This window comes from Sus scrofa, chromosome 15, assembly GCF_054392235.1.
Source record: "Sus scrofa isolate SSC_HxYL_T2T_F1_AM1 chromosome 15, Sscrofa_HxYL_maternal_Yorkshire_Landrace_v2.0, whole genome shotgun sequence".
Lineage (NCBI taxonomy): Eukaryota > Metazoa > Chordata > Mammalia > Artiodactyla > Suidae > Sus > Sus scrofa.
In genome coordinates, this window is record NC_139397.1 from 148,257,180 (window position 1) to 148,272,935 (window position 15,756).

At 40.9% G+C, this 15,756-nt stretch overlaps 1 protein-coding gene across 50 annotated transcripts in view; it reads right to left on the reverse strand.

Annotated features, from left to right (window-relative positions):
- USP40 (ubiquitin specific peptidase 40) overlaps nt 1-15,756 on the reverse strand; it is an 82,064-nt gene that overhangs the window by 55,147 nt on the left and 11,161 nt on the right. For 43 of the 50 annotated variants that reach the window (XR_014830276.1, XR_014830277.1, XR_014830279.1 and 40 more), the window contains 4 exons: nt 14,029-14,172; nt 11,071-11,199; nt 3,426-3,521; nt 335-442 (listed from right to left, as the gene is read on the reverse strand). Coding sequence is in view for 13 of the 50 variants with exons in the window: in XM_021076209.2 (XP_020931868.2) it covers nt 335-442; nt 3,426-3,521; nt 11,071-11,199; nt 14,029-14,172 (477 nt within the window). In the remaining 37 variants the exon portion in view is untranslated. Of the gene's footprint in view, nt 1-334; nt 443-3,425; nt 3,522-11,070; nt 11,200-14,028; nt 14,173-15,756 lie in introns of those variants that run through there. The other 7 variants (XR_014830278.1, XR_014830263.1, XR_014830282.1 and 4 more) reach the window with 2 other exon arrangements.

The following is a 15,756-nucleotide window of genomic DNA, read 5'->3' on the forward strand; positions in this document are numbered from 1 at the left end:
TTTACTAGAACTGTGTGTAAAAGACAGACCAAGTGAAATCTGGGTGAATACCTGAAGACGTTTCCCTAAGACGATAAGCTCTAAGATATAAACTCTGTGACATTTTATGCTGCTATGATTAAAAGCCCTTCCCCTATTCTTTTTTGCTTCCTTCTTTATTCTACAATAACTTACTCAGTACTTGAGTAACTTAACTGAATTCTAACCATTAAACAAAAACACTGATTATATTACCACCTAATTTAAATTTCATTCTGCAAAGAAGTTCACATGACCATTGGTCATAGTAAAATTTCTTGGAACTAGGACTTCCTACAAGGATTTCATGAACTACCTTTCGCAGTGGTCCATACTGTTTTCTGTACTTCTTATTCCAAGACACTCCTTTCTTTTTCAAGAGTTTCTGGCCCAGCTGATCAACAGGAATTTGATTACTCTCCTCCTTATGAAATAAACAGGAAGTCATTTAAGAAAATATGGTAAGATATAACTCCAACACTCAGGAGTTCAAAGGGACCAACAGGATCAATTACCTGTGCCTGTATCAGCAAACATATTAAGTGGATTAACAACAATTATTTCAAAATAAAATTTTTTTTATTTTATTTATTTATTTATTTTGCTATTTCTTGGGCCGCTCCCGCGGCATATGGAGGTTCCCAGGCTAGGGGTCTAATCGGAGCTGTAGCCACTGGCCTACACCAGAGCCACAGCAACGCGGGATCCGAGCCGAGTCTGCAACCTACACCACAGCTCACGGCAACGCCAGATCCTTAACCCACTGAGCAAGCGCAGGTACTGAACCCGCAACCTCATGGTTCCCAGTCGGATTCGTTAACCACTGCGCCACGACGGGAACTCCCCTAAAATTTTTTTTAAAAAACAGATTATGCCTAATTTAGAAAACTTGAATTTTGCCCACTTTCCCATGCAGCAAAATTAAACATTTCAAAGACAACACACAGAATGGCCGAAAGTATTTGCAAATGAAGCAACTAACAAGGGATTAATCTCTAAAATATATAAATACCTCCTGTAGTTCAATACCCGAAAATACAAACAACCCCATCAAAAAATGGGCAGATCTAAACAGAGAATTCTCCAAAGAAGACATACAGATAGCCAAAAAAACACATGAAAAGATGTACAGCATCACTAAATATTAGAGAAATGCAAATCAAAACTACTATGAAGTACCACCTTACACCAGCCAGAATGGCCATTATCAAAAAATCTACAAACAATAAATGCTGGAGAGGGTGTGGAGAAAAGGGAACCCTCTCACACTGTCGGTGGGAATGTAAATTGGTGCAACCACTATGGAAGACATTATTATGAAGACTCCTCAAAAAACTAAAAATAGAATTTGCATTTGACCCAGCAATCCCACTCCTGGGCATCTATCCAGAGAAAACCATGACTCAAAAAGATACATGTACCCCAATATTTACATGGAAGCAATCTAAATGTCCACTGACAGAAAAGTGGATAAAGATGTGGTACAAACACGCAATGGAATATTACTCGGCCATAAAAAGGAATGAAATGATGGCATTTGCAGCAACTTGGATGTACCCAGAAATTATCATGCTAAGTGAAGTCAGACAGTGAGACACAAATGTCATATGCTATCACTTATAGGTAGAATCTAAAAAAGGATACAATGAATTTCTCTGCAGAACAGAAACTGAGTCTCAGACTTTGAAAAACTTAAGGTTACCAAAAGGACAGGTTCCAGGGTTGAGGGGAGGGATGGGCTGGGGGTTTGGGATGGAAATGTAAAACTGGTTTGTGATGATGGTTGTACAACTATAAATATAATAAAATTCACCGAGTTTAAAATAAAAAGTTTAAACATTTCAAGAACAATATCCAAAGAGTTTTCTAAGATTGGTAAATTCCTGATATTATGTGGGATTTTGGATGAAATACTTGGAGTTCCTGTTGTGACTCAGGTGGGTAACAAATCTGACTAGTACGCACGAGGATTCAGGTTCAATCCCTGGCCTCGCTCAGTAGGTTAAGGATCTGGCATTGCTGTGAGCTGTGGTGTAGGTCGCAGATGCAGCTTGGATCCTGAGCTGTTGTGGCTGTGGTGTAGGCCAGCAGCCGTACCTCCAATTCAACCCCTAGCCTGGGAACTTCCATGTGCTGCAGGTGTGGTCCTAAAAAGCAAAAAACACACAAAAAAAAGAAAGAAATACTCAAGTACAAAAAAAAAAGGACTGTGTGAAGAATAAATAAGTTCTAAAAGAGTAAGAAGTGACTGTTATGGGGTAAAATGTGTTCCTCTATGACCAAAATCCCTAATATTCAAAGTTTCAACTGTGACCATGCATGGACAGGGCCCTGAAAGAAGTGCTTAAGTTCAAGTGAGGCCTTTAGGTAGGCCCTTATTCAATGTGACTGGTGTCCTTGTAAGAGGAAACCTGGACCCAAAGAGGCATCAGGGCTGCGCATGTACAGAGGAAAGGCCACGTGAGGACAGAGCAAGAAGGCAGCTGTCTTCAAGGCCTCAGAAGACACCTTGGTCTGGATTGCCAGTCTTCAGAACTGGGAGAAAATAAATTTCAGTTATTTAAGACGCCCAGTCCGTGGAGTTTTGTTATGGCAGCCCTAGCTAATACAGTGGCCACAGCCCAGTAGTCAGCCTGGGTCCCAGTAAAGAATTGAGAAAAAACATTTATTAAGAATGAATGAGGACGGAGTTCCGTTGTGGTGCAGTGGAAACAATCTGACTAGCATCTGTGAGGACACGGGTTCAATCCCTGACCTTGCTCAGTGAGTTAAGGATCCAGTGTTGCCATGAGCTGTGGTGTAGGTTGCAGACGTGGCTCGGATCCTGCATTGCTGTGGCTGTGGTGTAGGCCAGCAGCTGTAGCTGATTTGACCCCTAGCCTGGGAACCTCCATATGCCTTCCGTAAGGCCCTAAAAAAGCAAAAAAAAAAAAAAAAAAAAAAAAAAGAATGAAAAAAGGGATATAACTTCAGGTCCTACAAATATTTAAAGGATACTATGTGAAAACAATAAATTCCAAAATAGTATATAAAGTAAATTCCAATTCTATTTCAAATGAAATTAATAATACCCCCAAACATGAAACCTAATCCCAATGTATGTATATAAATACAATGAAAACAGAATGCAAAAAAAAACATACCGAAGTATTAACAATGACAGGACATTTGGTTTCCTTAAGCTTGTTATTTTCTTTACATATTTTCTAGTTCCCCTCCCTCAAGATTTCTACCATTAATACGCATTTCTTTTACAACCAGAAAGTCTCCAATAAAAAAAATTTTTTTAGACATAGAAAATGTCCCAAAGGAAAAAAAAGATGTGAATAGTAACAGTATCACTTCCACCAACTAGATCATATATCTGACACACATACACACACAGTATAAACATACACTCTCTCTACCTGTAATAAGATTGCTTTTAGAATCATCAATGGATCATCAATCTCTTCTTCACTCTGAAGATCTTCTAAATTCACATCTGGGTTACTTTTGTCCTCCTAAAAAGAAAAACAATAAAAATAATTTCTATCACTAATCCCTTAAAAGGTAATGAACAAAACAGGAAGGTCTGTGCTGTGGAGGTTTCAAGATAGAGAAGTGATGTTAAAAAAAAAAAAAAAAAAAAAACCCATAATAATTGGTATATGCTTTGGAATCAGGCAGCCTGGCTCTGAAATTCAACTCTGGTTGAATAATCCTGGATAAATCACTTAGTCTCTCTAGCACGATACACACAATGGATTCCAACCTTCCCCACAAAGCACTACTCCAGCTGCATCCTCAATTTTGATGTATTGTGTTTTCATTATCATTCAGTTCAAAATATTTTCTGGTCTCCACCCAATTTACTGTGTTGGCCTAATAAAATCACTCACTTGTGTTGGCCTAACAAAATCCTACCCATCTCGGAGTTCCCATCGTGGCGCAGTGGAAACGAATCCGACTGGGAACCATGAGGTTGCGGGTTCGATCCCTGGCCTCCCTCAGTGGGTTAAGGATCTGGCGTGGCTGTGAGCTGTGCTGTAGGTCGCAGATGTGGCTCAGATCTGGTGTTGCTGTGGCTGTGGTGTAGGCGGCAGCTACAGCTCCAATTAGACCCCTAGCCTGGGAACCTCCATGGGCCGTGGGTGTGGCCCTAAAAAGACAAAAGACAAAAAAAAAAAAAAAAAAAAAAAAATCCTACTCAACTCTGCAAGCTCAGCTTAAACATGCCCTCCTACTTCCTGTTCACCCAAGTTTTTCACCTCATTTAAAAAAATTAATTAGTTAATTTTTTTTGCTTTGTAGGGTCACACCTGCAGCATATTGAGGTTCCCAGGCTAGGAGTCCAATCAGAGCTATAGCTGCCAGCCTGCACCACAGCCATAGCCACTCTGGACCTGAGCCGAGTCTGCGACCTACACCACAGCTTACGGCAATGCCAGATCTTCGACCCACTGAACTAGGCCAGGGATTGAAGGCACAACCTCAGGGTTCCTAGTCAGATTAGTTTCTGCTGCGCCACGATGGGAACTCCTTTCACCTCATTTTTTTTTTTTTTTTGTCTTTTTTTGTCTTTTGTCGTTGTTGCTATTTCTTGGGCCGCTCCCGCGGCATATGGAGGTTCCCAGGCTAGGGGTCCAATCGGAGCTGTAGCCATTGGCCTACGCCAGAGCCACAGCAACGCGGGATCCGAGCCGCGTCTGCAACCTACACCACAGCTCACGGCAACGCCGGATCGTTAACCCACTGAGGGAGGCCAGGGATCGAACCCGCAACCTCATGGTTCCTAGTCGGATTCATTAACCACTGCGCCACGACGGGAACTCCCCCTTTCACCTCATTTTTGAAGTTACCTGAGAACATGTCAAAATTCCCTGATAAGGTACTTTTATTGATTTTTCCCCCCATGTATGCCACCTTGCAGAAATATTTTAAATTGGCATAGAATCATAAACACAGATAGACCTAAATAGTTAACACAAGGCAAAAACAATTAAGAAACGGAAGAATATGGCAGACGAAATACAATCATCCTGCTATAAAATCGCTAAAAATGCTGAATAAAGTAAAATATAATACAATAAAACAAAGTATCTTCTTTTTTTTGGCCATGCCCATGGCATGCAGAAGTTCCCTGGCCAGGGATCGAACCCACACCAAGGCAGTGACAACGGTGGATCCTTAACCTGCTGAGGCACCGGGGAACTCCTCTTTTTGAACACATGCTGAACTAGCAAGACAGTACCAGGAAAATTCTCAGAGGACAAGGGAAATGGCAATCCAAGGGAGAAATCCAGAGTTGAGGCCTCCAGCTGCCCATACTTGCTGACACACAGCTTCCACTCTGATGTTCACACAGGACAGGGTCTGGGAGACAAAGGATAAGGACCCGCCTAAAGTTGGGAGGTGAATGACTGGTTTTCTGAACAACTACTTCCCCAACTCTGACCCCACCTGGGTGTCCTTCAATTCAATTCTAATCAATTCAATTCTACTTAGGCTGCTAAGTCCCAGGAGACTGCCCCACTTCAGACACCAGTTGCAAATGGGGTTCCTAGGCTCCCTGCACTTCTGCCTGGCTGATTACAAATCCTACAAGCTCTACTTAGGTATGATAACTTCCTAGAACAGCTCATAGAACTCAGCTTAGACTGGGGACTCTGGTTAATTCCAAAGGACACAAATGAACAGCCAGGTCAAGGAACACAGAGTGCGGTTGGGAAATGTCCCGAGTGCAGAAGCCTCTGTCCCTATGGAGCTTGAGTGACCACCTTCCCCACACATGGACATGTTCACCTAGCTGCAAGCTCCCTTATACCCTTTTTTTTTTTTTTTTTCTTTTTTGGCCACCCCACAGCACATGGAGTTCCCAGACTAGGGATCAGATCCAAGCCGCAGTTGAGACCTATGCCACAGTTTCGGCAACACTGGATCCTTAAGCCACTGTGCCGGGACTAGGAATCAAACCTAAGTCCCACGGCTTCAGACACGTTGCCAATCCCAGTGCACCACACTGGGAACTCTGCTTAAACCCCTTCTTCCAGAGTGTTTATCAAAGTTTCACTATGCAGATCTGACAGATTCAACCATTGGCCTTTGGTGACCCAACTCAATTTCCAGACCCTGGCCTCTCCCCAGATCAGCTGAGGCTGAAAGTTCCAACCCTCTAATCATGTGACTGGTTCCTCTGGTGACCGGCCCTCATCCTGCAGGTAACCTCATTAGCATAAACTCAGGTATGGTTGAAAGGGGTTCATTATGAACAAGAAAAGACATGTGTATCACTCAGGAAATTTCAAGGAGCTCTATGCCAAGAACTAGGGGCAAATACCAAACACATAATTTGTATTTAACCACAAAGATAGACTCCCCGCAAAGTTAGGAACCTGAAAGGCCTACACTCTCAATATAAGCATGACCTACAAAAGAATTCCACCCACAATAAAGGACAATGAGGAACTGGCTTGCTTTGACTTTGATACTCGATGAAGACAGAAAAACATTTCCTCTAATAATCTGTAATCACAAGTACATCTTCATGTGGGTTTGTGGTCCAAATTCACACTACTTGTATGACTCTAAAACCACTAAGTCTAGATCTTATTTTAAAGATATTAAAGGTTGGAAGAGATGCCAGGTATATAGTAGAAACAAACACACATCTTTCTTGGAGGAAGGTACTTTCATCCTAGGCTTCAAATTATTCTTTTTTTTTCTTTTTTTTTTTTTCTGTCTTTTATCCTTTGAGAGCCGTACCCTTGGCATATGGAGATTCCCAGGCTAGGGGTCTGATCGGAGCTGCAGCTGCTGGCCTACACCACAGCCACCACAACACCAGATCTGAGCCACGTCTGCGACCTACACCACAGCTCATGGCAACACCGGATCCTTAACCCACTGAAGGAGGCCAGGGATCCAACCCGCAACCTCATGGTTCCTAGTCGGATTTGTTTCCATTGCACCATGATGGGAACTCCCAAATTATTCTTATAAACTGTGTTCTTAAAAAAGCAACCAGCCAACCAGGCCTACATCTAAAATAACAAAATCACAAGGAAGTAGAATCAGCAGATACTCCAATCAGACCCACGAAGTCTTCAGATACTGCAATTATCAGACAGAGAATAATAAAATAGTATGTTCAATATGTTTAAAGCATTCATGATTAAGGAACAAGGGATTTTTTAAATGGTAGGAAGGGAGAGGCAGGCTGGCATTGCCCAGGATGTGACATGCTGGTGCAGGTGGCACATGGGCTGGCCATAGTCCTTCTGTACACGGTCCATGTCCAATCTTGGCCCTGTGAAGACAGGCTGGCCAGAAGACACCAGTCCGAGATGATGTCAACCATCAGAAGCAAAAGCCCCCCCACTGCCTCCTGAAGCAGAAGGCAGAGGCCAGGCTCCTCTTTCCAGCCAGATCCAGTCACATTTTGAATAGTTAGCAGCTGCCAGGCTAGAGGGAAGAGATCGCCTTCTATAAACTGGGAGAGACTGCAACACACGGAACATTATGTGAAGTTGGTCATGAAAGTTGTTCCTTGTAGACAGCACCTAGTCAGGAATACCTCCTTTAAAGGGAAGAAGAAAACGCCAAACAATAAACAGAAAAAACAATATCTGGCTAGAACTAGAGTGTCTGGACTCCTCTGCCTCTAGGTACAGGAGCTCTCCCAGGATAACAGTAATAAAGAGATAAGAAGTGTTCAGCAGGTGTACCTACTGAAGTTGAAATTCTTAAAGCACTCATCATTGTCTGAATACCACAAAGCGCGGGATGAATTAGTGATTCTTAAAGAACAAAGAAAAAAAAAATAAAACAAACAGGATGCTTCATGGAGGCCATAAAAAAGGAAATATAAAGACAAAAACAGAAAGCCACCCTCAGGCTGCCCTGCAAGTCCTGAGGAAGACCGGCTAAAGCACCACAGCTTCAAGACCAGAAAAGCAGAGCAGAGAGCACAACTGAATGAAAGAATGCCCGTGAGCCCTCTCAAATCACATAACGGAACTGAGAAAAGGGCCTGACACCGCTGATCATTTCCAAAGAAATGAACACAAAACTGCAGAGATGCCCAAGGAAGCACAACCCAAAAGAAAGACCCGGAAGAAAGAATCATTACTTTTGAGACATACAACCCCACTGCACAGTGAGACTCTACCTCTGTGTGTGACGTCAACAATTAACTTAAAAGAGAAAATGCAAATAAATTTTATGCATCAAAAGACTGAGGGTAAGTCCCACCATCTACAGAAGTGTCTGAAATCTCACCTTGGCTGAGGAAATGCCCGTAGCTGGCATAGAGGAAAGCAGAGACACACCCATAAGGTGGAAGCTTAGCTGGCGTGGAGGGTGGGGGCACTTTCTAGGACTGAAGAGATACAGGCCCATACTGAGGAAAAGGCTACCATAAATGGAGGCCTCAGTGGAAGAAAAACACCAAGAGCTACAGAGGACCAAGCAAAGGGAACAAAATAAACGAAGAACATAACTGTTCATTATGCCTGTTCACAAGCATCTATGAGAAACTAAGAAAAGGCTTCAACTTCATCTTCGGACAGAAGGAAATAAAGTTACTCTAACTGCTGGAAAGGGGTGGGGGAGAACGGCTGCCCTAGAGAGTAAGAGTCACCGCTGCGGCACCCTGCGGCCCTAAGGCAGCAGTGTGAAGAGGAACAGGGTGAGAATCGGCAACCGAGGGCGGAAACATGGAGGAATTAGGCCGGAGGAGGGAAAGAAGGGCCTCACTCCATCTGACTGGAATGTGCCCAACAGGCCAGTGTCCAGCCTATTTGGCACAAGCATTTGAGAGAGATGCTTCTGTGGCTTTCTAAACCCAGGACTGAGTAAACGTAGCTGTAGCAGTTAACGAAATGGAAGGTTAAGGAAGGACCGGAAAGAAACAATATTGGCTTTGTTCTTTTTTTTTTTTTTTTTGGCCTTGCCTGTGGCATGCAGACGGTCCTGGACCAGAGATCAAACCTGAGACACAGCAGTGACAACACCAGAACCTATAACTGCTAGGCCACCAGGGAACTCTCAACATTGTCTTTTTCTAACAATATATGAGAGTTTAGCAAGACGGTTGATTATAAAACCCATGTACTGAAGATATACTTCATTACACACCAAGACACACTTCAATGTATCTTATTATATACAAAGATATACTTCAATGTATCACGCACTTCAATATGCCAGCCAAACTGAGCAAAACATACACATCTCTCCATACGTCCTAAGTACTACTGACAGGATGCTGGAAACACAGGCAGATGTTCTGAAAAGCCAAGTGAATGTGAACAAATCTCCAAAACAGGTGGTCCTTGGAGTTCCCATCATGGCTCAGTGGTTAACAAATCCGACTAGGAACCATGAGGTTTCGGGTTTGGTCCCTGGCCTTGCTCAGGGGGTTAAGGATCCGGCGTTGCCGTGAGCTGTGGTGTAGGTCGCAGACACGGCTCGGATCCTGCGTTGCTGTGGCTCTGGCGTAGGCCGGCGGCTACAGCTCCAATTAGACCCCTAGCCTGGGAACTTCCATATGCCGAGGGAGCAGCCCTAGAAAAGGCAAAAAGACAAACAAACAAACAAACAGGTGGCCCTCAGAGAAGCCAGGTTACTACACCTGGAGCCAGTATTCATTCACAACCCTGTTAACTGTCTGACAATCAGCATTCTACCTCCTAACACAATGGGTTGTAACTTGCATATTGGTGTTTTAGTAAGTTTTAGTTACATTTTAGAAAACTGGCTGACAGTTTGGAGTTGGTGTATAATATAATTTTTCCTACTGCTGATAACCAGAACGAAATTCTCAATGAGTGCTTTCTCTTCTAAAATTATAAAACTTTTTTAGATGACATTAAAGAAGCTCTAAAGAACAAAAAGATATACCTTGTTTACACATGTAGATTCAAAACCCCACTACTTTTATGTCTATGTGAGAATAATGACAAGATGATGCTAGAAATGTTCACAGAAGCATAAAAAGCCAAGACAGGCAAAACTCTCCTGAGGAATAACAACACACAGGGAGACTTGCCCTACCAGACAGCATGACTTAGTATAAGGCTACAGAAACCAACGATGCGGCATTTGCCTAGGAATAGGAAAAAAAGAACCTAACAACAAGAAAAACAGACTAGAGCCCCCATATACTCGCATATAAGAAAACAGGTGATATAACAGAACTAGCATTGTAGATCGGTGGGGAAAGAACAGATTATTCAATGGTAATGGGCACTGGATACCCAGACGGAAAAACAACTTCATGCCATTCATAGCAAACCATTCCAGGGGACTGAAGTTTCAAATGTAAAAGACAACTATAAAACTTTTAGAAGACAACATACGAGGAAAATCTTTGGTTGCTACCTTGAAAGACAAAGAACAGCTGAGGAAAGTTTACAGATTAAAGGAGACTTAAGATATATGCTAACTACATAAAACCATGATCCTGGACTTGATACCAGAGTGGTGAAGAAAATGCTGTTGACAGATTTGGATGAGACAACTGCCAAAATCTGAAGGTAAAACATTTATTGGGTAATAAACAGTATTATTTTAGTGTCAAAATTCCTGATTTTGATCTACATTTATGTGAGAATGTCCTGGTTCTCAAGAAATAAACACTGAAGTGTTTAGGGGCAAAGGGGCCCAATGTCTTTAACTTTATTTCAAGTGGTTCAGCACTAATAATGATAATGTTAACTCTGTGTGTGTGTGTGTGTGTGTGTGTGTGTGTGTGTGTGTGTGTGTGTGTGTGTGTGTGTGTGTGTGTGTGTGTGTACAAGGCATGTACTTGTACCAATGTGGCAAAACGCTAAGTACCGGAGAACCTAGATGAAAAGTATGCAGGTAAACGTTTGTACTATGCTGGTTATTTTTCTCTAAGTGTGAAATTATTTAGAAATAAAAAATTTAAACTTCCTGTATTAACTTTTGGTGCCTATAAGAGTTTTCTACAGAATGTATATAAATGGCAGAAGATTAGCCTTACCAAAATAACAGGGCTAGAAAAGGAAAAAATTGCAAGGTACTTTTAAAATTAATTTCTATACTTACTTGAAACTGCCAGTTTCCCAAATGATCAACGTCTTTAATATACACATGATAGTGTCCTCCATAGCAACCACCCTTGTGTATAATAACCGAGAAGAGGTCATACATATATTCCAAGTCATCTAATTCACTCTACGAGAAAAAACATAAACACTGACATAGAAACTTCACTGTTTATTACTGTTATTTAGGGAAATTAGGGTAAATTTGAATAATCAGTTTTAAATTTTCAGATTCTTAATTCTGAGACTGAAAATTATCTATCACTGATCTAACATGAATCACACTATATACCAACCAATTCTGCCTTTAAACCAAACCCCTAAAAACATATATACAAACAACATGTTATTTTTATGTATTTCAGCTAAAATTTTGTAAGACAAAGTGATACTACCTTACCAGTGTGTGACAGAAAATGTCAGCAAAAGAAAACTATATTCTATTAAACCTCCTACGCTGCTTTATAAACACGCTCTTTAGGGGTTGAATCTGTCCTGTCTTTTAACTAGACTGTCATGCACCTCAGAGTTAGAGCCACCCCTCCTGACCTCCGTCCTCTCCAAGTAACAGGAACTTATAGCATTTACGAATATTAGCTGGTTTCATTCTGATGCAGATTAGTGGAATGAAAAGCGTCTTTCTTAATTCTATAATCAATCTTTTCTATAGTTAATGTGCTCTAACACTATGAACACTTACCCTGGCATTAAAAAAAAACTACTTTAAGAGATACTTTGCATACAGATGCTACTTGCTATCTGAGAAACCTACTTGCTTAAATTGTACTTTTTAAGTAAGCAGTACTTTTCAAAATTAAAAAAATTTTTTTTTCTTTTAGCAGCATTTTTTACATGTCTGGTTCAGGCTAAACACAAGAGAGATGTAAACAAAGATGCAAAGTGATAATTTTTTTCATTAATACAGAAATCAAAAAGTAAAATTATTGTGACTTTCTTAGGTAAGTGTTCAATTTTCCAGTTCTTTTATTTCAACATATGTTAAAATCAAGTGGCAAACTAATTTTTATTCTATTTCTATTTTTATTTTTTGGTCTTTTTGTCTTTTTAGGGATGTACCCACAGCATAAGGAGGTTCCCAGGCTAGGGGCAGAATCGGAGCTGTAGACCCCAGCCTATGCCAGAGCCACAGCAACTTGAGATCTGAGCCCCATCTACGACCTACACCACAGCTCACGGCAACGCCAGATCCTTAATCCACTGAGTGAGGCCAGGGATCCAACCAGTGTCCTCACGGATCCTAGTCGGGTAAGTTAACAACTGAGCCACGACAGGAACTCCAAGTGGCAAACCAATTTTTAGAAATGGACAAAAAATTTTCTCTATGAGATGATGGATGTTAACTAAATCTATGTTGGTTTTGTTTCAAAATATATGACCAAGCCATCGTGCTGTATACCTTAAACTATTACAGTGATATTTGTCAATCTCAATAAAACTTAAAAAAACAAGAGAATTAACTCAACTATCCTGAAAAAAATTTTTTTTAGGCAATACATAGGAGGAGGGGAAAACCCATTAACTTATTTTGGAAAAACTGTTTATTCTGTGTGTGCCAGTAACAGGCTCAGGGCCAACAAGTTAGAACCACTGAACAGTAATTAATAACAAAACCAGAAACCTTGGTAATTAGTCTTGAAGTAGAAGACCCATTTGAACTTAAGAATATTTAAAAAAAGATTACTTTTACACAAAGAAATTTAATAACTGGCTAATAAATGTTCTGGTCTTAAACCTATAAAAAATAATCTGTAATAAGGACAGCACCAGTCCTATCACTCTGATCTTTGTATGCACAGCAATTACACAGAAAATATTCCCAAAGAGCTTTTAAAGCAGGCTGATTATGCAATTAGCTTTGTGTGTGTGTGTGTGTGTGTATAAAACACTTTATTGAGATATAATCCACATGCCCCACAATTCACTTACTTGAAGTGTACAATCCAATAGTTTTAGTATATTCAGAGTTGTACAGCTATCACAATAAACTTTATTTTCATTACCTCGAAAAGAAACCACACCCACTAGCAATCACTATGTCTTTTCCCCTCTCCCCAGTCCCTGGCACCACCAATCTACTTTTAGCTCTATAGACTGGCTTACCCTGGACATTTCATCAAAAGAATCATGCAAATGTAGTCTTTTGTCAGTGACTTCTTTCACTTAGTTTGTTTTAAAAAAATTTTACCCATTTTTTAAAATCGAAGTATAGTTAATTTACAATGTTGTGGTTGTTTCGGATATAAAGTAATTCATTATACATAAATATATATCAATTCTTTTTCAGATTTTTTTCCATTATAGGTTATTATAAGATACTGAATATAGTTCACTAAACAATAATTTGTTTTTAAAACTTTCTTTCCTGTGTCTTAAGGATTACAAATTCTACACTAGTAAAGTTCCAATTTTTTGTTCACTTTCTAGATGAGTAATTATTGCGTCTAGAGTAAACTAAATTCAAATAGCAATGTACTAATTAATGGTAATTTTTCCTAATGCAGGGTCATTTCTAATTCTGTCCTTAAATTTTCATTTCAAAGATTTTTCAAGGAGAGTTTAATAACAAGAACTGGAACAAAAACGTACTTTGGAAATTCAAAAGGGCTGAAATAAACCAGTGGTTCTCAGCCAGGAGTGACACCCCCCCCCCCCACCGCCCCACCCCAGAAGACACAGACATTTGGCAAAGCCTAAAGACATTTCACTACTATCGGGGGCAGGAGTGAGAGACACTCCTGTCAACCAGGAGGCAGAGGCCAGGCATGCTGTTCAACATCCTACAACACACGGGACATCCCACCACAGCAAAGAATGACCGAGTCGACGTGTGAACAGTGCCCAGGGTGAGAGAGTCTTCGCTAAGCCAACCAAAAATCAGGTCAAGAAGAGCCACTCTTGAGAGGGGAAAAGAAAGACTTTCAAATAAAAGAGTTCAAACCTGTTCACAAAAAGGCTTGAGGTTGATCCGGAGAGGGAATGTATAGCAGCTAGTTTCCTTGTATCGTTCACACTTCACAAAATCAAAATTAAATCTTAGTAATGAAACAGTGAGAAAGGGAGGCAGCTTACGTAATTTGGCCGACTGTCAAAAGAAAAAATGTTTGTTTTTTAAAAGCAGAATTATATAAAAGAATACATACTGTTTCTTAAGATGTAAAAAGGCAACCCATGACAGTGTTTTCAAAAGCATTATGTCCTACAGTAACATACGCTAATCACACGCATTCAACACAGCTCTTGATAAAACATCTATTTTATGGGGCTAAAGGTAACATGACTCATTTATGCTTACAACTAAAAATTTAGAACCAATTTATTTTTTTATCTTGTTTTTTTTTTTTAGGCCAGCACCCTGGGCATATGGCAGGGGTCCAAACGGAGTTGTAGCCACCAGCCTACACCAGAGCCACAGCAACGCAGGATCTGAGCCGCATCTGTGACCTACACCACAGCTCATAGCAACACCAGATCCTTAAACCACTGAGCAAGGCCAGGGATCGAACCTGCAACTCATGGTTACTAGTCTGGGTTCGTTAACTACTGAGCCACGACAGGAACTGCCAATTTTATGTTTTAATGTCACTACCTGATGAGGGCGCCCCCCTCTAACAGGGCCTCTTTCCTGCCCCAGCCCTGGCCTTTCACCTTTCACCTCCGCCTTGGGTGCAGTCTCCACTTGACCAGCAGACACACAGTTCTCATTCACTAAAGAACCAGAACTCAGAGTTCCTAACCTGCAACCTAGGGACCTGTTTCAATGGATCCGAACTCTCGAAATTACATGAAAATTGTATATGCGTATGTATTTTTCTGGAGGGAAGAACTACAGCTTTCATGAAACTTGCAAAAGGGTTCTAACTCCCCAAATGTTGAGACCCATTGATTGGGGTTTTACAGTTACCGTTCCTAAAAGCAGATAATAAGATATTTTGTTTTAGTGCCTCACTTTAAAAATAAAACACTGGAGTTCCCATCATGGCTCAACAGAATGAACCTGACTAGCATCCGTGAGGACGCAGGTTTGATCCCCTACACGTTGCTGCAGCTTCAGTGCAGGCTGCAATCACAGGTCAGATCTGATCCCCAGTCCAGGAATTCCACAAGCCAAGGGATGGCCAAACAAAACAACCTCTCTCTTTAGGTTTCATGATGGGGCAAAGGCTGGATGGAAATAAATAAATACTAAACAATATAAAATTCACTCTGGTTTCAAATCCCACTGTGAAAGCTACAGGCTTGGCGTTTTGTTTTTTGTTTTTTTTTTTTTTTTCCGCATTCTCACTTACAATCTCCAGGATCCAAATCAATACTGTGTGCTATTCTTTGTTGGAAAATGCAATGCTGTCAATCCTAAGATTAGTGCTATCTCTCTGTCACAGCAGAGTATCTGCAAAGATATGTCCTTTGTGGTAGCTCCTTAAGTTAGGGCTCAAAAACCTCTGGTTGAACTGAGTCAAGGTTATCACGTTAATGAACAGTCAGTCTTATCTTCTGCTGGCAGTGACAGTTCCTACTGCAGATAACTGCAACTAGGCTGATGCCATATTGCAAAAGAAATCAGTTGCTTAAATCCTGCCCTCTTTTTATCCTCTATTTTGCTTTGTTGTACAAAGAGAAAACCTAAAGTATTCTGTCAAGCCCTTCAGTTAGCAAGTTAAGCATTTTC